This window comes from Hyposmocoma kahamanoa, unplaced genomic scaffold (genome assembly GCF_003589595.1).
Source record: "Hyposmocoma kahamanoa isolate Upper Pololo Valley unplaced genomic scaffold, ASM358959v1 62, whole genome shotgun sequence".
NCBI classification, from domain to species: Eukaryota; Metazoa; Arthropoda; class Insecta; order Lepidoptera; family Cosmopterigidae; genus Hyposmocoma; species Hyposmocoma kahamanoa.
Window position 1 is genome coordinate 12,386,540 of NW_020653850.1, and position 25,441 is coordinate 12,411,980.

At 35.0% G+C, this 25,441-nt stretch overlaps 1 protein-coding gene across 1 annotated transcript in view; it reads left to right on the forward strand.

The window, feature by feature from the left end:
* The first annotated feature begins 2,769 nt into the window (after positions 1-2,769).
* Positions 2,770-25,441, forward strand: part of LOC113229591 (monocarboxylate transporter 2-like) — a 170,653-nt gene continuing 147,981 nt past the window's right edge. Inside the window, exons 1-2 of the mRNA XM_026463244.1 lie at positions 2,770-3,309; positions 3,447-3,679. Of these exons, the coding sequence (XP_026319029.1) occupies positions 3,047-3,309; positions 3,447-3,679 (496 nt within the window). The 5' untranslated portion in view covers positions 2,770-3,046. The remainder of the gene's footprint in view (positions 3,310-3,446; positions 3,680-25,441) is intronic.

The following is a 25,441-nucleotide window of genomic DNA, read 5'->3' on the forward strand; positions in this document are numbered from 1 at the left end:
ATCTATGAAATATTGAGGGAGATAACTCAGGACAAAAAAGGATTTTGTTTGCTAGCTACGTAAGTAGATTGATAGTGATCGATTGAAACTTTGTAAGATTATGTCGCATTTATTTAAATTTTCTTACCATGTTCCAGTCCAAAGTGAAAAAAGTACCTACGTTATATTTTTAGCAGCTTTATTTCTTTAAAATTATAATTGCTGTAGTTATTTTTTAATTTAACGTTATAATTTGAGCTGTATGTTATATTAACCATGTCTAATTAGGAGAGACCCAGTAATTACTGCTAAAAAAAAACTGCCTCCTCAGTCTAACGCTTACCATTATAGTCTGCCACGCAGAGGTCCCGTGTTCGATTCCGGACCGGAAGAAATATTTGTATGGCCTACATTTATTTCTCTCGTGAGTTTGGGTATAATTTGTAGTTGTCCACGTGTGTGTCCATGACACCCGCGTTTCTTATTTATTATCTTTTGATATGCTATGCACCATATGATATGCACCTGATGATAAGCGACTCACCTACTCAGAACAGTTGTAGTGCCACTTTGAGCTTTATTTCGCAAAGATATAAGAGGCACTGGCCACTGCACCCGTCACCCTAAAATATAAAATTGACTAGTCCCGTATGTTTGTAGTTTCACACTTTTCAAAACCGGAACTCAGTAGGGTTCACGTTACTGCTTGGCAGCAGAAATAGGTACGGTGGCAGTACTTCTCTCGATGAACGACCAACTACTTCACAAGTGCAAAATTATTGACTCTGTTTCATTCACTAACCTACCAAAACAATGCGGAGAAGAACTATATTTCAGGACCCACTAGTAGTTCGTCACTTTGGGAAGTGTACATGTTGAAATAAAAATAGTGTGTATTAAATTCTCCGCTACTATAGATATTATTATTATTTTTATTTATATTAAAATACGCCACTAGTTTTGTTATGGTTATGAATACAAAGATCGAACACACAGAAAAATTTTTCGTTGAACCGGCGGGACTTGCTCCGATGATTAGAGCAATGCTATGGTGCAGCACGGACGTGGATTTAAGTCGATTATCATATTAAATTGCATTTTTTTCTTTGGCTGAGTAAATGCCGATTAAGTTAAATTTGGAACTCGTTTTCATTGCCCCACACACGTATTTCCGTTGTCGCTTTATGTTAACCACCTTTCGACAATCGAAAGTTATATTGAAAAGCAAACAGTCGAAAACAGTATTTAAGTACACATACACTCTGTATATACTTTTGACATAATTTGAAGTATAAGCAAATTTTCTAAATTAATATAAGTATAAATATGCTTGTCGTACTTTCAGATTATTAGCACTTTCAATCATAATCATGATCAATCCATTATACGTCCCACTGCTGGGCACGGGTCTTCTCTCGGGCGAAGGTTCAGGCCATAATCTACCACGCTGCTGGTCCAACGCGGGTTGGGTACTTCACACGTTTTCCGAGGGTTGTGAACTCTTCGTCGTGCAGGTTTCATCACGATGTTTTCCTTCACTTGTTTTTTTTTCATTATAAATTTATTCCTTCACTTGTTTTTTTTTCATGGTAAACTTCAAATTAAATATCGTACATAAAGTCCTAGAAACTCAGAGAAGACCGAACTCGAAACCACGGCCTGGAGAGGCTTTAGGTCACACCATTATGCTACTACGGCTTTTGTTTATGAAAAAAATATTTATTTTAGTTGTTTATTATCGTGCTCGGATTGTGTACTAAATAGAAAATACATTAGGCCTATAGAACCAAAAACATCAGATAACGTTTTGTACCAAGGCGTTATAACGCGAAATCCTTAGGGTAGAACAGATTCAGCCAATGACCAGCGTAAATCAGATCAAGGCCGAGTAATACAGCGATTTATTCGACGCAAATATTTTACGCACCGGATCTCTGCGGATCTAAAAGGCTCAACAACGCTTGTTGCCCATACTTCACCAAAGCTACAAATTTGCATGACATTATTTTGCTAATGAATCTTTCATTTGACAACAAATGAGAAACTTAACTTCAAATTGATTAACTACCTAAAGCTACTTTTGTAAGTAAAAAAATTCAGTAATTTATTATTGATATATTTTTTGTGAAATAACTCCACTAGTTTTGTTATGATTACTAATAGAAAGATCGAACACAAAGAAACATTTTTTCGACCCGATGGGACTTGAACCTACGTCAATGCTGCACCGTAGCATTGGTTTTTACCAACTGAACTACGGGTCCAGTTACCGAGCCGTCGAAATTCTCCGATGTGTTTTTATTATAGATCTTTGTACTGGCTTTCGCCCAGCACAAAGAGCAGCAAAAAAGTCGGAATTTCCACAGTTCGGTCAACAAAGAGCAATGCTACGGTGCAGCAGGGACGTGGGTTCAAGTCCCACCGGGTCGAAGAAAAAGAAATCTATGTGTTCGATCTTCAGTAATTTAAAAAAGTTAGAACTACCCAGACAATCATAAATCGCAAAAGTCAACAATCGTCCACTTCAACATTTCATTGAAATTCTAATGCGATACGAATAGAATAAAATTAAATGGCTTTTTTTAATTTCAGATCTAAATGCGCGCAGTAAGTGAAATGTAGTGAATACAGCGCGTACGTCGGTTTTTAAAAATGAGCCCACCGAACTTGTGTGACAATGACTCTCCGCCGGTGTGACAGTTTGCCCACGCGGCTCCGAGAGGTGCCTGTCTCTGCCGGCACCGACCCTAAACCTGAAAAAAAAATCCCCGACTCCAGAACTAACCCCAATTTTAACGACACTTCTGACCGCAACCAAGTTATCGCTACGTGGAACTCCCTTAACACCGACGTTAAGAGAATAAAAAATGGTTTCCTTGCAAAAAATGAGCCACCCAACCGGGGAGCGAACAAAAAGGAACCCATTACGCACAATCTCATTCCAACTCTCGCGTGTAACAATAGAAATGGACGTAAGAAAATCACTTATAGTAATCGGCAAATTGAAGTCAATCAAGAGGTGGATAGAAGCTCATCATTCCCGTTGGATCCGACCCAAGCAGAAGCTATGGATCGCGGGGCAGCGCGCCGAAGGACTTTACTCCAACGACTTCTCTCCTGGAGAACCCCAGAGTGTGATTGTCGCCAAAATTACATTCCTAAAAGACACTCCCCGAGAGTCACAACTGAGGAATTGTTGTGTACATGCGGTGCTACTGCAGTGCGATTCAATACACCGGACCAAAACACAAGCAGTAATAAGTTTGCGGAGCGCGGGCGCTCTAAGAGTGTCGGATACGAAGCTGCGAAAGAAGTGACGCAATTTCGTCGGTTAGTGCAGTTCCTTAGTTGAGATTCATAAAATGTGAGCTCAAAAGTGGACTTATCAAATGGTGTAATAGGTAGTAGATACACCTACAGATAAGTCCTCCTTTGAGTAGTTTTTTCTAAAGTGTGTGGTGTGTCAGGTGCGCTAGTGCAGGCGCGAGTGTGGGCGCGGAGACGGCGGCGGCTCTGCGCGCACGTGCCGCCCTCACGCTCTGCCGTCGCTATTACCCTGAAGGGGGCTGGGGGTGGACTATTACTGTGGTAGGAACCATCGTCCAGATTCTATCACACGGCTTGCAGCTCGGTGGCGGCACTGGCGCGATTGCCTGCACTGCTGCGGTCAAATACAAAGTATCACCACTCTACACACACGGTGAGTTACTTATTTATTTAATTTTTGAATGTATGATGCCTTTGATGTCAGCCACAAACTTAATAATTTTAAAGTTCTGACATACATTGCCGGCCAAATATCGTTGGCAGATGAAGAAATAAAATAAATTTCATATAAAATAAGCAATCAAGCTAAATTTATGACGAATCTTTCGTCGCGATATTAATGTATAATTGGTATTGGCAAAGCAGAGTACCTTTCATGTGGTTTTTACAGTCTTGTGCTCTGATAAAGTGCTTATCGCTAAATACGGAATTTCGAATTAGCAACGTGGCTAGATGTTTAATGAAGTGATGGCTAATTTATCTTATCAGTACGGTGAAGGGCGGTAATGCGCACTAAAGTACGGGAGGTCGCGTCGGCATAACGAGGAAAACCGTCATCTTATTCGCGCCTGTCAGTCCTGTTCTACATTGAACTGGCGATAGCGTGTCCCAAATGGAATTAAGCGAGAGCGTGCATTCAAGTTTATTAAACCTGCAGTCAGCAGTGTAGGATACATTTAGAAACTAGTTTTGATTTTTTTTAAATACCACACATACCTACAAAGTATAAACTTAAGACATTGGAATTCTTTTAAGTACTCATTCTTTACCACCACAGACACTGATTACTTTTAAAATTATGTTGTTTTTGCCAAAGAATGTTCACTCAGACAATTTCTGCTAATAGCGGTACTAAGTTTTTGGTTTCACTTCCCCCTTTGAGTTTTCACTGCGCCACAAACACTCTCATAAGCTAGCGCTGCGACAATGTTTCAGAGTAGAGTGAGAGATATACTAAGCAGATACCGAGCGGTGTTTGTTAGCTATCATACCAGTCAATAATTTTTAGATATTGTGGTTTATAAGCGCTTTTCAAGAATACCCACTAACACGTCACAGAGTTCTTATTATACGGATGTTGTTTATAGGACATGTTATAAAACATGTAAACAAACCGAATGTTTAATTTATTTCAATCATTCTAATTATTTGTTTGTGCAATCAAGGACCTTTATACTTTACCACCTACATAACACTCGTCGAATTAAAGCATATCTACAAGAAAATAAGTGTTAATTATTATCTTCTGAAGTTAAGGTAACTCTTTTCAAAGCCTATTGTACATCTTTTTACGCGGGCAGCCTATGGAATAGGCACACGCAAAAGTCGTACATTGCTCTCCGCACCCAATACAACAATGCTTTTAGGATGCTGTTGCGTCTGCCGAAGTTCTGTAGCGCTTCTTCCATGTTTGCTGAGGCGCGGACGGATTCTTTCGCAGCAATCATAAGAAAGAAATCAGCTTCTCTGCTGAACAGACTTCGCAACAGTAGCAACAGCATCCTCAAAATGATTGCTGATAGAGTGGAGGGGCCTCTAATGAGGCACCTCATAAATTGTACTAGATCTAAGTTAGAAATAATTTACTAACATAGTTTATAAGTCTGTTACTAATACAAAGTGGGCCTTGTTGTCTTTAATAAACGATATTATTATTATTATTATTATTAGATGCACTTGAGAGAATAGTGTCCAGTTTTTGTAATACATTTTATAAATACTTACGTTCTATTTTCTGCATAAATTTCTATTTACAACAAGCTTGATCCCAAGTCTAAACTATTACATAGAAAAACCGACCTCAAAAGTCATTCATCCCCTAGTTTGCCACCCTTAGAAGTGGAATTATTGTCTTCAAATTTAAATGGGAACACTTCTGAGGTTCTCTTTCCAACAAAAAAAGTGTTATCGCGTAACATACATACCAAAAGAAAACATACAACCGAATTGAGAACCTCCTCCTTTTTTGAAGTCGGTTAAAAAGCATGCTTATCTTGAAAACCGTTGCATCTATATTTTGGATCGAAAGTAAACAATGTCAATCTCGATGCTTCGTCGATCCATAGGTCCTTGGTTTAAACCAGGTTCAAACGACCAAAACGAAAAAGTGCCCTAAATTAAACAAAAATGCAGTGCAAGCAGGTAAAGGTGTTATCAGTGTTACATACGAGTACATACATATATTTAGTCTGATGTAACCCACAGCTGGGCAAAGGCTACCTCCTGATCCCTCCACACATCCCGATCTTGAGCTAACTGGACCCAAGTTATCAGTGCTATTCAAAACTAATTCTAACGCGGCAGATAATCCTAATAAACTATATTCAGCTATTTGAATTACTCCTACAAATCGTTCTTGAACATTCTTTTATACACAGTTTTTCCATTCATGCTTCTGCGTTATGACACAGCGATTTCAACAAATCTTCAGGTTTAGCTGAATATGCAACTATTATAGGAATACAAGTGACTAGAAACTTCTTCCAACTAACTTTCCAACTAAAGACGTACAGATATTTAGTAAACTTGCAACCAAATAACGTTGTTGTGTATCAGAAACACGTAAACGTCTGTTATTCAAATGTTTATTGTGGAGAAAGGAACAGATAGCGGATGCAGATCGTTCTAAATTTTTATGTGTAAAACTTCAACGCTTTCAAATGTTTTATTAGTCGCTTAAAAATCGAACGGAAACAGAGTTCTATCACGTATGTAACTACGTGTAATAGCAATAAAAGAGATAAGGTATTAAGAATGGTTGAATAAGAGAGATAGATACGGTTTAAAGTTTTAAGAATTTTAATGCAGCGTGGCTTTTGGCTTATGGGTTACTATTTTCTGGTGGTCAATCCAAGCAACAGACTGGAGTTGAGCATGAATAAGTGGGAAACAAATTCGGAGTAAATTTTCACGCCTTCCTTTCGCCTTCTATGGCAGACGTCAGCGTAATGAATATATTATGCATTTTATTAACAGACTTCAAAAAAAGGAGGAGGTTGTCAATTCGACTGTATATTTTTTTTGTATGTAGGTATGTTACGCGATAACTCTGGCGTTTGTGGACCGATTTTTATGATTCTTTTTTGTTGGAAAGAGGTTACGTTAATATTGGTCCCATTTAAATTTAGTTGATTACATTTGATTCACGATTTTATGTTCCCATACAATAAAAGCATTCTCTTTAGAAATTGAGTCTAGCATTAATGCTACAGCTATATATTTTTTTTAAATAGTCAATTTCAGTCAAATTGTACGAAAAATATTTTATGAAATTCGGCCAGCCAACTTCGGCTCTCCTAATTTTTTTCGTCTCATACAATGAAATGATCCCTTCATGAAACTGAGTCTATTAGCACTAAAAAAATTTTAATCAATTTTGTTCATTTTTGTAGACAACTCACGTTTGACCAAAAAATTGACCATGCCGAAATTCTTTTCACAAAAAGGCTTAATGGTTCCTAAGACAGTTTCCTTGTATCTTTTCTAGTTTCGAATTTTCCCATGCTGTCCCATTTAAAAAACACTCTGTAGGTACATGTATATATATATTTTACTGAAAAGCTTTTTTTGTAAATGTGAAAGTACTCATGTTTATATAAAAACCTAACTGCGTTCACAAAAACGTGTGCCTCCCAAACTTCTAATATCAGTCGAACATAGTGTGTATCGAACAAATAAATCAAAGTGCCCACATCGACACATTGCCTGTCTGTTCGAATATTAAGAACGTGACAAGATTTTTTTGGCATGTTCTTGAATTTATTTTTTTCAAACATATTGCAACTGTTGTTTTGCGTACTTGTGACTTACGTTATACTGCTCGTACTCATCCTTTATTTTGTTAGGCAGGCATATCCGAGCATGATTAAGCGGTATATAAAACAAGATGTTTTCTCGCAAAACTTAGACGACAGGTGTTATTTAATAAGCGTACAACTTTAGATATAAAGTGTGTTTACTAACTACATAGGTATTTATTGTAGGCAGTAAGAAACGAAAGAATTTATATTATTATTCCTACTTTACTCTTTATTTCTTATTGGCTTTGTGCTAGCAAAACTATACGCGCATAAAATTTTGGCAAAACATTTTCAGGATTTCCTTTCCTAGTGAACTAAAGCATCCTAGGTCGTGCCAAATATCTCAATTTTATACATAAGACATTATACAAAAAAAGTAGCTGAGTACTCCTAACGAGACTTTAACTGCCTGTTGTTTTATAAAGCCAGCATTGACTTAAAGATCTGTAAGCAGATTACCTTCAGGTTTATTTTCATGTGATTAGGTTGCTAAAGCTTCACGTTGTAGACATTAAAATGCTTTTACGTTAAACAATAGGTTCATCATATTTTTTGTAACTGTTTTTCTCCATCGATTACTTTCATTGTTACGAAAATCCGCTTGAGTTAGTATAACCTTTGGATTCCATTCTGTATCGTTTAAAGTGATGATAAAATTACTAGAAAAACACAATAACGAACATAGGTGTATTGTATTACAAAAATGCAACTACTAAATTTACCCAGAGCTGAATTTTTAGCGAAATTATTTTTTGTAACTTGAATAAACAAAAGGAAGCAAAATGTCGAAAGAAACCAACCAAAGAGCTTTCAATATTTGCGGTAAAACAATCGTACATTGACCGCAGATAATATCATGCCAAATCCAGGAGCGGTGAAATTGCCCGACCATATAAGCCGATCTCGCTCTATTCATCAAATTATTGTCAAGTTGAGCGCGGTCCACAATTTCAGGAAAAGGCTGTTGAAGTTTTTGTGACCTCACTGCTCGTACCAGGCACGTCGCTTTATTGCTCTAAAGTCTATTACGAATTATAAAAGTACGAATAATATTATTATCTACTGCACAATAGGCATAGTTCTCTCCAAAAAGGAAGACTTGCAATAATGGCACCTTGGTCTCACATATTAACGATAGCAGATAAGCTGTATGGATTACCAAAACGCTATCGCCAATCTTTTGAGACTGGGCTAAGGAGGCATTTCAGACCAAAAACCTCAGTCGCAACCATATTATACTACATTTACATTTTGATGTCGGAATCATAAGTTTCCTCGTAAGCCTTTCTTGATCTGATTCCATAGTTTACTTTACCTAATATCTATCGCTGTCCTATCTTCGCTTTCATTTTCTGTGATCTACATTGCTGTGGACTATTTTGTTGTGTGCTTGTTAAAGAACAACATATTGTATACACTAAAGTGAGTGAAACTATATTCTGTGTTTTCTTGGTGCTGCATAACCTTTGCAAAGACTTGGAACCGTAAGTCCATGACACCAGAAATATAATATCATCATCTTTTTATTTATTTATTATTTAGAAAGGCACTAAACATAATTTTACCTTACACTCTTAAACCTAAATGCAACTCCCCTAACAATCAATATTTAACATAACAACATTTTACATAATACAAAAAATTATGAAGGTACCTATACCAAAATTTACAATAGGTAACAAAAAGTTATAAGCTATCGACCTGGATCCAAACTTCTAGTGAATGCAGTAAAACCATACCATTATGTCTACATCGTAAAGAAACTACCTATATCACATGGCCTGGGTCAGTACAAACCACAATATTTCAATATATTTTTATAGCAAAAATTTGAGGATCCTCAATTTAGGGTAATTGCTAAACTGGCAACATTCACAGTAAATACAGACACGGCATGTTGAAAACTTTCATGCACGAGAAATCACATTTACTGGAAAAAATAATAGTTTTACACTTTATTGGAATACATAACTTTAAATGTGCAAAAACAAAAATAATAGTTTTACACTTTATTGGAATACATAACTTTAAATGTGCAAAAACAAAACGCTGTGCCTATCATATGGATTGGTGAAATAATGAGGCTGAAATCACGTACGTGCAATTACTCTCGATCGTCTCAGGTCTACCAGAGTGTTGAATTTTTATGCATTCTTTTGCATATTGTCACAACATAATAAAAAAGCACATACATAATTTGGTCGAATATAGTATTTTTTTGCCGCAGAAACCACAGGGCGAATATCAATCATAATATTTTCGAGATAAAAATTTCGAAATTTAATTCTTTGTACATTTTACCGAACCCGAGTCGCATTTCGGTTGAACGTCATCATTATTCAACCGAAATGTAAACACATCATAATTTCTTATTCTTTCGACACGGCGAAGTTTTTCAACTGTATAGTTTAAAACAATGAATCGCAATTTTGGTGATTGATGAGGCCATTGAAAAAGTTTTGTCCTTGTTTCAATTTCAATGATCGATTGGTTATTAACGAACGAACTGATATAATTTGATCCCACAGTTAAAATTGGCTCGTGATATTTGAACTCCTCTTCCCAAATTAGACTATTCAAGTCTCTAAATATAACAAAGTTAAGTTGGGTTGAACAAAACAATATATTTACAACGTCGAAGAAAACTTAATTTTCAGGATTTTACACAAATAAAAAAAAGTCGTTGATTATCCTGTATACCAGACGCTAACCAAAATTACAAATTGTAAAAATTCGCTTACACTCTCAAAGAAAGGATAACAGATATCTGCATGAAACTAATATAACCCGTAATAATGTTATATAAGATTTCAGTTACTGAAGTATACAAACCGCCAGATGGTACACCTGATAAAAAATAATATTTGCCACCTATAGACATTTGATACGACATGACAGTTTTTTTAGAATCATTATTCATAAAAGGGAAGATCGGTGAAAATGAAAGGCACGAAAATGTGACGAAGTTATTTACATCAAATATGGGATAAAGTTAATGTCGTGTCGTATAACTCCAGATGTACCTCGGACATAACATTTAAAACAGGAACAGGAAACGACTGATAAAGGTATACATTTGAAATATTGCCAAGCCAAACGTGAACAATGACATAGAAAGACCATAGAACGACAGAGTATAATAAGTATCATCTGAGAAATGTGCTGAAGAAGAACGGAGACAATCAGACAAAAAGAAATGAGGGAGTGCTAAGAATAGCGCAGGAAAAGAGAAGCTTATTAAAGACCTAAAGAAGGGAAGATCGAAGAAAAGAAAGACAGAGGAAGGTCAATGTACATAAAGTTATTTCGATCATATAAGGAAAAAGTCAGGGTGCTGATCAGAGATGGCTTGTGATTACTCTACCGGTAAGGCCCAAGCTCCTAAATAAGAAGGAGAAGAAAATATTTGTAATAAAGAAGAGGAAAGAAAGCGCGTATTACTAATTTTATGATACCAAACTCAGATAAACTTTATATCAATAATCCCAATGTACATAGAAATTCAAAGGTTCTACGAAATCACAATTCAAACAAATTTCAAAAGTTCGTGACTACACATTAAATGATATTATCACAGTTCATTTAGTTCGTACTTATGTCAACAGTTTTACTGACAATCCTATCACCATAGTCATAACATCTATATTAAAATAATATGAAATACTAAAATTGTTTCGCATAAGATGCAGATATTACTGAAGATTTTGCTCTGGAGTTAATATGTATATGCTAATAAAAATTGTAACATAGTGATTTTTTCTGAGATTATTAAAATATTAACATCATAGTCATCTGCTCTGAACAACTGATATTTTTGAAACCAATCAAACGAATTGCTTGTTTAAAAATATTTAAAGAATAAAAGCTCCAGTTATTAAATTGCTGTTAATGAATCGACAATTGCAATTTAAAGATAAACCTTTTAGAATAATTGGCATCAAAGAAATAAGTTTTTAAATGTAATGGATTGAACCCATATGAACCGTCAACGGTGCGTACGGATTAACTTTTTGGATTTTAAGTCATCTAATTGTAAGTAAGACATGCCATTGTCCGTACGCCCAAAGCAGGAAGAGATTTATTGCAAGAAATTTTCACATTGAAATAAATGAAACAATATACTACTATTAATAAAAATGTCATCTGAACCTTTCGTCTTTTCAAAGACTCAAGTCAACGCTATTTGCGGTCTTTCTACTTCTCTGTTTGTTTTATTTGTAGAAGCATTCAGGACAGACTAAATTCATTACTTACATGCAATGTAAATTTATGTGGGCAGTTTAGATAGAAGTCCACAGACGTGTATGCAAATTTAGTACTAATTAATAAATGTTAACGTCCAGTAAACAATATTAAATAATATTGACGACCTCATTGAAGGAACAGTTTGCACTGTGGACACTGGATGAGGAGGTTCCGAATGCGATTCCCGGTAGGATCAATTTGGAAAATGAACTTTTCTAAATTGGTTCTGGTCTTGGTGTTCTGGGATGTGCTCCAGAGTGAATTCCGTTGCTTTGGAACTCATAATACAGGGAATTTCCTAGTTTGAGCCTAGGCAATTGGTGCAGGTTCCTGGCATATTCCGGGCGGCGTCGTGGTGAATGTTCACTGATCCCACGGCGCCGACTCAACCGGCGAGAGGGAAACCCGGGGGGGTTTTAGTGGGGTAGGCCTTCCAGTGTGGAGGGAGAGTCCCCACATAACCCCTGAGTCTCCCTGGGCTCAGGTCAGCTCAGCTCATAAAGATTTCCCCCCCGTCAAAAAAAAAAAGGTTCCTGGCATATTAAGAAAATTAAATTTGAAAGGTTAATTAATAAATAAATTTGTACTTTATAAAACTAAACTAAATATAACAATGGGGTTATGAAAGGAAAAGTTTGTGCGAAGTTTATGTGAGTGCACACAAAATTCCAAAGTTTTCTTTTACGGAAGCGATGTTGTGTTAAAACTAATTAACGAAAAACAATCAATACAGTTGATTTGGAATTTATAATTTTGTAAGGGATGATTTCAGATCAATTGCGTGTACTCCCAGGGGTTTATGTAAAATTTCTCCATCGCTTTTTGTAATTACGAGTAGTGATGTTACGATCATACCTTTAAGATATTAACTTCTGTGTAAATAATAATAATATTCTTTTGTAATTTGACACAAGTCACAAATTCTTGAACAGTAACATAAAGTCTCATCTGGCAGACCGTGATATATTAGGAAATAAACTTAACTTCCTGTTAATAGTGCGTAGGCACTCTTGTAGGTTCTTGTAAGAGACACTTAGAAGTGCAGTCCATTAATGGAGATTGACCGTCTATATGGAAAACTTGTCCCTATTAATAACCAAATGAAACAATTGCTCTGCTCTCACGATTCTTATCCACTACATTGTGTTGCGTAACCATGACTTTTTACGCCTTCCAGTACGTACTTGCCTTCAACCTTTCTCATTACTATGAATTGAAGCTGTCGATATCTATCATGGCGAAGCATATGACCGAGATATATTAATATGCGCTTCTTGATAGTTAGCATCAACTGGCGTGAGGTGTTGGTGCGCCGGAACACAGTCTCGTCCCTAAGTTTGAACATCCAGCTGATACAAAGCATCTTGTAAGCTAGCGTTTTTAAATTAAACCACCTTACTGTCTTCAATGTTTCGTGAGTTTGGGTGTAATTTGTGGTTGTCGTGCTTACCGTAAAAGTAAAGAATTTGAAGTGGAATGGTTGTTTACAATCTGATTTCCACAATCAATTTCAAGCAAGCAATAGTTAGCCATTCGTGATTTTTTACATTCAATAACTGGCATGTTAGAGTACCGCCCAGTAAATTATCCACAAAAACTGAAAACTGTTTAGTTTATTTAAACTAATGAAATTAACTTAATTTTGCATGATACCAAATGACGGCACGAACAATTCGTGTCATGCGACACGCCAGTCCATAGCAATTCCAATGCCACTCAGAGCTTTACGTCCCAAAGATCTGAGGGGCACTGCCACTGCACCCATCACCCTGAGACATAAGTTGACAAGTCCCATGCGCCTGTAATTTCACCAGCACCCTTACCTTTCAAAACTAGAAGGCAGAAATGCACGCTGATGGCTGACTACTTGACGGCAAAAATAGGTAAGGTGGCAGTAGCTTCCTGGACGACCTCGTTCAGAAGGAGCTACTAAGATTTTATGTTTAACTCGTGGTAGCAAGTCAGTAAAACGTGATAAATACCGTTAAGATATAGTGTACTCCTTTGAATTCGCCTTGTTATTTTGCTAGCTTTATAAATGAAGATTAAGTACACCCTATATTTTGTAATATGTTTAAACGTTCCTTAAAAGTAGGTTATTGTGCCTTATCGCTGCTTGTGGTGTGTGGAAGTTAATGTCTTAGAGATCGCATCTAATGTTTTGAATAAATGGGCTTCGATAAACCGCAATGCTGTCTTCAAGAGTTTTACGATAACTATGAAAAAAATATTTAATAACAATAGACATATAATTGCATGCGTTCGTAAGGCAAATACGGAATTCATTGCCGTGGTAAGTAATAACAAATATTTCTTCTATTTTGCACATTTTTATATAACGTATACGATACCATCTAGGCTAATGTACATAACTGTAATTCCCTAGTTTCTATTCACAGCACATCGTTGAGCAGGAGAGGCCATTCAGAATGTAAAAGGTTGGTAATGGCACCACGGCGAAGGAATACACTATTACCCATCAACACCTGTTTTCTGCACTATCGGGGAACAAAATAGAAGTTACCGACGTGTATTTTATCTATTATGCGTTCTATTGTTTGTTGAAAGGGTGTCGAAAGGTTTATTAGCTCTAATAACAATCAGTGTTTGAATCATACAGATTTTTTTAAAATATAATTTCAAGAGACGAAGAATAAGTTGTGCGCCTGATGGCAAGCTACACGCCTGTCCATAACAGTTGCAGTGCCAACTCAGAGCTTTAAATCGCAAAGATCTGAGGGGTACTGCCTTTTCACCAGCACCATTACCGTTGAAAGCACATACTGCTTGGCGGCAGAAATAGCACTACTTCCTTCGACGAACACTTTCACAAAAAGCTCTACTGCTACTAAATTATTATAAACTACCTCCAGACTTATTTCCTGAACGCTATAACTTGGGCCTTTTCAAGGCGAGAGTGAACAGGCATGTGTACTTGCTCCATCGTCGACATCATATTCACGTTCCATCAGGTAAGATGGAGGTCAAATGCGCTCTTATTTTTCGATAAAAAACAATTGCTGAGATTTAAATTTTTATTTAATTGATATTCAATCATTTGTATGTGAAATTACTCTCGTGGTTTGTTATAATTGTTAATACAAAGATACCGTGACAGGCGCTATACCAACTAAACCACGGGACGAACCAGCGGACCTCACGAATTTTTCTATGTACTTGCATCGTATCTTTATATTTGGTTTTTCAACGACTTTTTAGCCGTAGCGCTATCTATGAGAAACTATGATATTTCGTCACCCAGTTAGATACCTTTACAGCTACCAGCCCCGGCTAGAGATGTCGCCATTCATTGTATTTAAATTTTTATTGAATTAATATTCAATTATTTTTATGTGAAATTACTCCACTAGTTTGTTATAATTATTAATACACTATATGAAAAAGATACGACGCAAGCACATAGATAATTTCGTGAAGTCCGCTGGTTCGTTCCGTGGCTTAGTTGGCATAGCGTCTGCCACGGTATGCTAGAAGACATCAGGCTGGATCGAAGGAATATTTTCTGACTGTTCGATCGTTGTATTAATAATTGTAAAAACTAATTGCGGAGGTATTAATGTAGTGAAATAAATTAGAGCTGCGCTTACGGGAATATAATGAAACTAATCAGAAATTCTCCTTGTTCGACAACAGACGCCCTTGGTGAAAGTTACCCCCTCTTAAGGTTTCCGACTTCCCGAACAAAAGATTAGTTTCGATTTTCTACACCTACAAGAAGTTACCACTGTAACACCCTCCAAACTCCAAAACTTCTGGAATAAACATCCAAAACTTTCAGCATAGTAATTTTTCTGCAATTTTGAAAATGAGAAATTAAGAGGCTTAAAACGAAACGTTGTTGCTCGTGATTTATGGTTGGATTCACCTTCCAAACAGATGTTAGTTGCTTTAGTTACAATTTATATTGCCTTTTGGGATTTTAAGTTAAAAACATTAGTCTTGGTCCCTTTAGGTATTTGGGGACACAAACTATACGTTTCTCAGACGGGGCGGTTCACTTTTATTATTTGTTAAAATAAGCCCTTCCAGAGACCATTATTTTGTTTTGTATCAATAATCTAACATTGTTTTATTTTTAGTGGTATATTTAAACTTTGCTTAACATGAGAGAACTTGTTAATATTTTACGAGAACTATGTTTGTCGATCTCTCTTCCGAGTGTTAATGCTGTTGTATTATTAATATTCTAAATTATAGAACTATAGATGTTGGCGAATTGTATCATACCATTCCTCGCCGCATAATTCTTTTTAGCCATTGGTTTTCAAAATTACAGTTCCATTTTTATACTTGACTGTACGCTTCAAAATAAAAAAAATATTGTGAACTATGTAACAGAAAGAACCGAGTTTAATTTTAGCATCCTCAACGACAGAACCTAATTTCTTTATCTTATAAATTTTCTTTAAATAAATATTCTATTGTCTGCGCTAAGCAACAGAAAATAGTGTTTTCTCTTAAAGTTTTTTTATGATACCACGTGATGAGACGAACATATCGTGCGCCTGGTGGTAAGCGATACGCCTGTCCACAACAGTTACAGTACCGCTCATTTGAGGGGCACTGCCACTGCACACGTCACCTTGAGACATAAATTGAAAGTCCCCACGTGATTGTAATTTCACCCGCACCCGTACCCATCAAAATCGAAAGTAAAAGACTGTGATAATTTATTAAGATAAACTATCGAAATGGCGGGATAAAAAGTTTGAAAAAAGATTAGAAGGAACATAAAAGTTTTAAACTCATTGTATCAAGAACTATAATGGAAAATTAAAAAAGAAACTTCTACTAAAAATTTTTGCATGACATTCTGGTATATTTATAGGCTATATGAAAATATAGGTCATATCTAAAGGAATATAAACACCTATTTCAATCACAGATAAATAAAAATAAAACACAAACTGCAAATCGGGTAGATATATTTGGTTCCACACGTCCCAACTAACATTAACATAAACCTTCTCAAGTGTATCAAGCGAAGTTTGACGACTACCTGACGACGTAACACCGTCAAGGGAACTTAGCTCGCCGTGTGTTTGGATTCATAGCCCTAAACTTGTCATTCTAAAAGCACATTTCGGGTTCAGGGCATTGACTAAATTATTTAAAGATACGTTCGTGATATTTTGAAGATCACCATGGTAAAATATGTGACATAGAAACATATAGTCGTTGCGATATTGGAATAAGAACTTTATGATCATTGTCGGATCTAACATTTTTATTTGTAAGTACATAATACGACATTACTTAATCTCCGTACAGAGTACTAAAAATACCGACCTCAAATGTCATTCAACCCCTAGTTTGTTAAATTTATGGAACCACTACTGAGGTACCCTCTTTCCAACAAAAAAGAGTCGTCAGAATCTGTTCACAAATGTCTGAGTTATCGCGTAACTTACATACAAAGAAAGCATACAGTCGTATCCGAACGAACCGCCTCCTTTTTTTGAAGTCGGTTAAAAATATTTGAACTAAAGGTTTCGTAATTCCACCAAAGGGCTAAGCTAGAAATATTAAATATAATTTCAAAAATTTGCACATAATAAGTCGATTAAACAAAAGCATAAGTAAAATGTAGCTTGCATGTAGAACTCAAAAAATAAAATGTAAAAATATTGTGTCTATAAACCTGTAATTTCCTTGATGTAATTTCCTATGTTAAATATGAATATGGTGAATCTAATAATGAATGATTTTCTAGAACCCTAACACAAACATAATGTACGAGTCGTTTACATAAGCTCGTACGTTATTAAATTTATTAACAATTTAGGAAACTCTACATTAAAAGATAAGAATCTTTTTTATAACAAAATAAAGAGAAAAAAAATCAATTAATTCTACATTTTATTGATGTCGGTTGGGAGATCCAAGGTCTGACCTTACCCAACATATTGTCAAAGCCATACTGTAGCCGTAAGGGAGAATGCCGCCAACATTTGGGCCAAACTGCGCAAGCACCCAATGTCATCCATTTAATCTAGCATTAGTGTCAATATTTCAGCTTTTTTTTATAAAAAAAGTTATTAATTTTTTTATAATATCAAGTGACGGGACGAACACGTTGTGTGCCTGATGGCAAGCTACACGCCTGTCCATTCCATTTGCAGTGCATCTGATGTGCCACTGCCCCCGTCACCCTGAGACATAAATTAACAAGCTACATGTGCCTGTAATTTCACCAGCACCCTTACCCTTCCAAATCCGAACACAGTAATGCTGGCATTACTGTTTGGTGGCAGAAACAGGTAAGGTGGCAGTACTTCCCTGGACGAACTCTTTTACAAGGAGCTCTACTACTACTAAAAAAGTGTGCTTTTAATGTATGCTAATCGTTTGTATCCTCATAAAAAATCAAGTAGGTATAACGAGAGATTTACGAGAGGACTATTATGTAGGAGAATACATGTAGGTATTGATGTAATCTAACTTCTGTACCGAATAAATAATAGGAATTTAATAATAATGTGCCAGACAACCACACTCATATCCTGGTCTCAAACTTGGGAAGTCCCTGTACTATGATTACCAGAGCAACGGAATTCACTCCGGGGCACTACCCGAAACACTCAGACAAGAACCAATTTAGAAAAATTCATTTCCCAAATTTAACCTACCGGGAATCGAGCCCGGGTCCTCCTCATCCTGGACACTGGAATACAGTACAAACCATTACTCCATCGAGATCGTCAAATTACGATCGTTAATTTATACGTTAAAATCTATTCATACGATCTGCATTCATAGAAAACAGCGAATAAGGCTCACAATGTTCTACCTAATAATATTATTATCATTATCAATAGAATACATACACAATAGAACTGATTTTATTATTAGAAAACTAACAATATCATATTATGAATGCAATTTTGTCGAGTACTTATAGACTTTTGCGATTACTACACGTTAGAAATATATTAATAAATAAAAATATATATTAATATAATATATATAGAAATATATTTTAAAAAATATATAAAAAATATTAATTAATGAAATCTGGTGTTTCTTTGTGGAAATCCATGTTAACAAAAATGGAAGTAAATTAATTTGCTACTCCGCGCGCACGCTTGTGAAAAATATTTTTTCATGCAGTTAATTTTTGCACCCTCTGACTTGCCAGCCAGGCATAAAATTAATGATGTAAATAATAGAAGCACAACTACAGTCAAAAATATACCCAGCTCATGTTTTGCCTCTCTATGAGACATGCTTAAAGAGGGCGTGGGGAATTAACTGCTTGAAATAATATTCAACACAAAAGCTCGTTCGCGGAATAGCTAATTCTAGCTAATTAATTTAGTTCCATTTTTAGGAAAAGAAACTACTTTTTTTCGGATTTCAATCTCGTATATTTGTTTTGAAAATAAGCAAGCTCGATTTAAATCCGAAAAATAATAGTTTCATTTCTAATATACAATTTTATATTTTCTAGAAAACATATAATTCATCTGTTTAGATGGTTTCAAAAAACTGAGGCGATGAATCCCCCGTTACCCGTACCTAACCAAGATACAAACCCAGCACTTGGAGAGAGAAAAAATATTCCTGCTAAAACAAAACCAGGTAGTGTAGAAGGAATGTTTGTTGAATTGTAATATCGGCTCAATGTTGTCACATGATTATCTGAACCAATGAAGAACTTTGTGTCTTGTTTAAAATAAAAATTTAGTACTTTTTTTTTTAATGTAAAACAGACACACGTTTGGCCACAATTTCACCTGATGTTAAGTGACGATGTGACTGACGATGGGACGCGTTTGCTAAAAAATGCCTTTTCACTCTAGCTTTGAATAGCCCCAAATTGTAGTACATTTGGAATACAGCTGTGTAATAAGTAAAAAATTAACATTTTGGTCATGAGGAGCATCTAGACGTCAATTCAACGTAAAACAACTTTCCAGACTTAGGTCCCATTTCTGCCAATTTTATTGAAAACACTGGTCACATACAATATTTGTTAACTTAACTGCCTCAGTGGCCGAACGGTTACCATGCTGGACTCATGAGGGCCGGGTTCCATTCCCGTGCCGGGAGAAATATTTATATGGCCTACATCTATTTCTCTCGCGACTTTGGGTGTAATTTGTGGTTGTCTAAGGCACCCGCAATATAGGGTTTCCCTAGTGCGGGGTTATATTAAAAAAAACCATTGAGACTGAGATTATATTTCAATTATGACAATTTTTTTTATTCTAAAATCTGATTGCGATGGCATTAGAATCTCAATAGAGTATCTGTGGAATGACAATGATCGATGTAGCCTTACTAAAACTACTCTCTCTCGTTTCATCAGCAACGTATTCTTCAAATTAAGCGTATTTTTTATTTTATGTCAAATAATTAGTAAACTACCAATGATATACCAAAAAATTGCAATGACTGTTGAATTGTAATAGCTACTCTTGAGTTTTAGCAGAACACCAAACGTACAAACTCCTGCCATTCACTCTCTGTTGACATACAACTGAGATGATTTAAAATTAGCAGACTTGGCCTATTCAAACAGTCAACAATGGGTATTGAAAACAATCAAAAAACTATCGCAATATTACGCAGGACTCTAACATTGAACTATAGACCTACTTTCCACTTGTGCGTGCGATGATTATCAATTGCTATGACGGTTACAATAACAAGACTACAAAACCAAATTACATAAGCGAATTACAGGCAGTGGTGGAAATTGTAGTAATAAAATTGCTCTTTCTCTAAAGCAAACTGGATATTGACGCCTCAACTTATAAAAAAAAAAGAAGTATAACCGCTTCGTCACAAAACAGAGTATTAAATAAATAAATTAAAGTTGTGTGGGTTATAGTCTAATTGTAAAGAACACACGTGCCGTATGTCCAGTTCCCTTACACAATTTTTAGTTAATTAATTTAAAATAAAGTTTAAGGTTGAGTATTTTAATTACCATTTTTTAGTACTCTGCTTTGAAGCGAGTTGGTAATGCGTTAAGTGGTCGAAAACCGTAAGTCCGCTTTTAGTTAAATTTGTACAGAAATTGAACAGTATAATTATTTTTTTTATCTACACATATCATAAACCCTCTATGATGTGTTCAAAAATCGCAAATTACGACCAGCATAAAGATAAATGTTTTGTTAGAACAAATTTCATAACTGTGAAAATGTTATTATTGCTTCTTATTAACATCATATTCGATTTTATTATTACATTCAAATTTCGAACATCTCTGAAAAACAAAACAATTTAATTCGACCTCAATTCTAATATCAGTCGGGATGAATTTTCTTTCGAAATGCAATGTCAATAGCACAGACTACATAAATACTAGGTCAATAGTCAAACAATTTTGACAAATCTCACACGTTCTTGATCGAATAATATGGATAGTTGGGGCCGACTCTACTTTGTCTATGAATATATAAAAACTACAGTTGCGTGACATGTGTGTGAAATAAGTTTTTTGCATTATTTTACTATTAATTACTGCTAATAACTCTGTTTAATGCGTCAATGCCGGCAGTAACATGCGGTTCCTGAACATATCATAGAGAGCTTACAATATTATGTATAGATAAAGTAGTGCAAGTAACTACTTTGTGATGTTTTTATGAAACCCGTCTGTTGGCTCGTTTCATAAACCCACACTAGTATTTTAATGTAACATTCATTATGTAACAGTCACTAATAAAGTAAAAAAATAAACTACTATTTAAACATTATATAACATAGTTCATAAAAAAAGTCATTAGATTCGTAAATAACCCAAGCTCGCGGAAAAGTTTAGTTCGTTTATATTTTTAAACTTAATACTACACACTTTTGAATATTTATCAATTTTGTAGTAAGTAGTTGCTAATTGCTGACGTACACACCAGAAAATTTACCTACTTAATGTTTAAAATATTAACATTTTCATTAAGTAAAATATTTATGTTCACCAATTCATTATCAAAACTTTTTTAACGTAAAATTTGTCTAAAGCATAATCTCAAAATTAAAATACAAACTAAACATTTGTAGAGTGGTTAAACTGAACAAAAGTTAGAATAACGATCTAATCGAAGATAACAGCTTTACAGATTACTGGAATATACTTAACTTTTGTTTATCTTGCAACAAAAGTCGTACTCAGAATGTAGATAGAAATGCTATAATAACACTGAAAATTTGGCAAAGAGCAAGATATTAAAGTTGGTTATATAATCTTATAATAAAACGATAGCAAAAGTAAAATAAGTAAGGCTCCTTTTTTATCCATGTCCATGGCACCCGCGACACAGGGTTTCCCTAGTGCGGGGCTATGTTGAGTGTGAGCGTTATTATTATTATTATTATTATTATTATTATGATACCAAGTGACGGGACGAACATGTCGAACTTTAAATCGCAAATTACAAGTATAACATCATTGATCGCAAAGATCACAGGAGCAGTGCCACTCCGCCCTCAGGCGTAAGTTGACAAGCCACATCGATACCTCCAATTAACACTACGCCAACTTTATTTTTTGATCATTTTCTGTTATTTTTGTACTCAGTCATATTTATTTACTAATTTATACTACCCGAATATTGTGAAAACCAAAATAAAGAAACAGAAAACAAAATTCGAAAAAAGACAAACAAAAATCGAACATTGTGAAAAAAAAATACATATAGAATAAAACAAAATAAAAACAGAACTTCCAATCCTTGGCGTAGTGTAATAATTTCACCAGCACCCTTACCCTTCAAAATGGGAACACAATAATGGTCACATTACTTCTTGGCGGCAGAAATAGGTAAGGGCGCAGTACTTCCCCGAACGAACTTATTCACAAGGAGCTCTTCTGCTACTAAAGACCTACTTACCGCCACATAAATATTGTGTTATATACAGTTGTTTTGAAGTGTATTATATATATACAACGCACCTAAGTCTTTCTTTCTTTCAAAACACAATTACCCGTTCCTCTCATATGGTTATGTGAATCATCTTCACCTGAAACAGATCACATCAAAAACAGACAGTATCAGGCGGTTTTCACGACAAATTCAGCACTTAATGAAAGACTTCGGAATTGCCTGGTCGCATAGCTATTAATTCTAAAACCACTCTCCTTGTCAAATACTAATCCTGGACCTGTCTCTTGCTCTCACTCTTGAGGAAAATTGAATTATACTATTTGATACGTGCTGTTTTTGTCCCGTAGAGTTACATAAAAGGGTTTTAGATTTCTTATAGAAGATAAATTATATTGGTGCGCAAATTAGTGTTAAATTGTTTATAAAAGTTACTAAATTGGAAAATATACGAAGTCCATACGAAACCATCCCTCACTACGATCAAGAATGTTTATGTATGTTTTAATCGGTCGGAAAGAGTAAAAAAATCAAATGTAAATTGGTTTTCAGTCCAGTTAAGCCGCTACATGGTTGAATAAATGACTGGTCGTAATAATTTTGATTATTACTTCCAATAGGTAAGTGTTAATGCTTGATCTATTTCTATCACAAAGCCACGGTGCGACCACTAATGTGTTCCCTGTAGAACAATACATAGAGCCAGCGCTATTAACAACCCAGAGATTTTATACATGATCATGATTAGGGTACCAAGAGTAACAAACAGGCTATAAAAAATGCTTTCCGTAAAAGTGAAGATGGTTCGGCCTTTAGAAAGTGTAGTAAATCGGAACCATCTCTATGAAGGTTTCGAGACGTAATCTGCAGCAGAATGACTAGCCTACGTTCGTTGATTGATGGAGCTCGATTAGCCCGCTCCTCTAATATTGGTAATGGCAACATGATATGGCAAATATCACCTATTTATACCTCTATCAATACTGATAAGTAATTTAATAAATTGTCGAAGAGTTTTGGAAATCGCTACATGTAACACTATGTAACACAACTTTTGTTTTTAGATCATCAATATCATTTTCTAATTCGGTTCTAACATTAAAACATGAAAAAACTTTGTTTCTCTGCAAAAACTTTGCTATTGTGGTCAGGACAACGAAAAGAGTTTGCGTACCTATAAAGAAATACAAATTTTCTGGTTTCTCTTTATTAAAAGACAAAAAGGAACATTATGTTTCAAATGAATAGTATATTCCAACCAAAAAAAAGAACATAGAAATGTGTAGTTTTGCGAGATTATGTAAATACCAATAGGTAGCTATGTAAATACCACTGTATCACATCAAAGGCAAAGTTTCAGGGGTATAACTACTCTTTTCTACATACATGCTGCTCCATAAAACTAAAAGTAATACCATAGTTTAACCAATTATGTTCTTTACACTGTGTCAATACCTACTGACAAACAAGAAACAGAACCGTTTTGAAAATTTGTTACATAGAGTAATATTTTAATTGAAAGAACTGAAATGTATTTTCAATATTAATCATATTTTGCTACATTACAGAGGTGATTTTGGTTAGGCAGCATCTAATTTATCTGTTTGGATTCTATTAAGGGTTTTCGTGATGTCTTGTTTTACTAATGGAGCTGACATGTTCAATAATGATCAAAGTGCGTGAAATAGAGTTAAATGAAAAATTATATTTTCATAATCATCTGTATGGTGAAAACATACGGCACCATTGTTTTATAATATTAAGTTGATTGAATATCACGTTGTTTTACTATCATACTACATTTTGGAGTGTTCGGTCTTTGTATTATTAATACAAACTAGTGAAGTACGAGTAATTTCACTAAAAAAAATTGAATATCAATGTAATAGAACGTCATGATCTTTAATAAACTTAATATTACTATTATTATAGCAACATTTATAGTCAGCCGCTGATAACTTTCATAGATTTCACACAGTAGCGCCTCGCTACGTCAGAAAAAAAGGTAAAGGAAAAAAGAAAAAAATATCATTAACTGCATGAAAAAATATTCAACACAAGCGCAACTATTTTGCACGATTTAACCTTCACTGGGTTCGCGGAGTAGCAAATTAATTTACTTCCATTTTTATTAACATGAACTTCCGCAAAGTAACGCCTGAATCTATTAATTACTTAAAATCAAGGTTGTTCAACTCATACAGTTGCAATTTTCAGATTCAATTTACACAGTACATCAGAAAATCCCATTGTAAATTGAAGGATACAATCTCAGTCGTTGTCTTCAAAAAACAATAACACCCGGCTTCGAATAGATCTATAGTGATTGGCAAATAATTTTTCTGTAATCACTTACTGAGAACCATTTTGTACAATAAAGGCGAATATTGTTAAGTCTAAAATTATCTTGTCAATCTTGTCAATCTATGTAAGTATAAATAATAGAATTGTCTTGTTTTACGTAAAATGTGTCGCTTCATCTAATTATTTTGTTTATGATATCAAGTGACGGGACGAACAAGTTGTGCACTTGGTGATAAGTCACACGCTTGGCCATACAAAGATCTGAGGGGTATTGTCACTAAGCCTATCTCTCTGAGACATAAGTTGACAAGTCCCACTTCCCTGTAATTTGATCAGCACCCTTATCCTTCAAACCGAAGCCAAGCAGTAATGCTTACATTACTGCGGCAAAAATAGGTAAGGTGGCAGTAGCTCCATTGATGATATGTAGTACTAAAACAAAAGGAGTTTTACTACTACAAATAAATTAAAACAATATTTACAGTAAAAATAATATTGTTTATTTTTTATACGTAGAAAAATCTAACGCCCAAGAAGTAGGCACAAAAAGATAAAGTGCAAGAGGCATCAAAATACCAAGGAGTTTTGTTTCCACAATTTTAATGTTTTCGCAACCGTAGGCTATTAAACTCTATAGCGGTTTTAATTTCTCATAACCTTACATAAGTTATGAGAAATGAAAACTTTTTTTTTTTTTTTTTTTTTTTTTTTTTT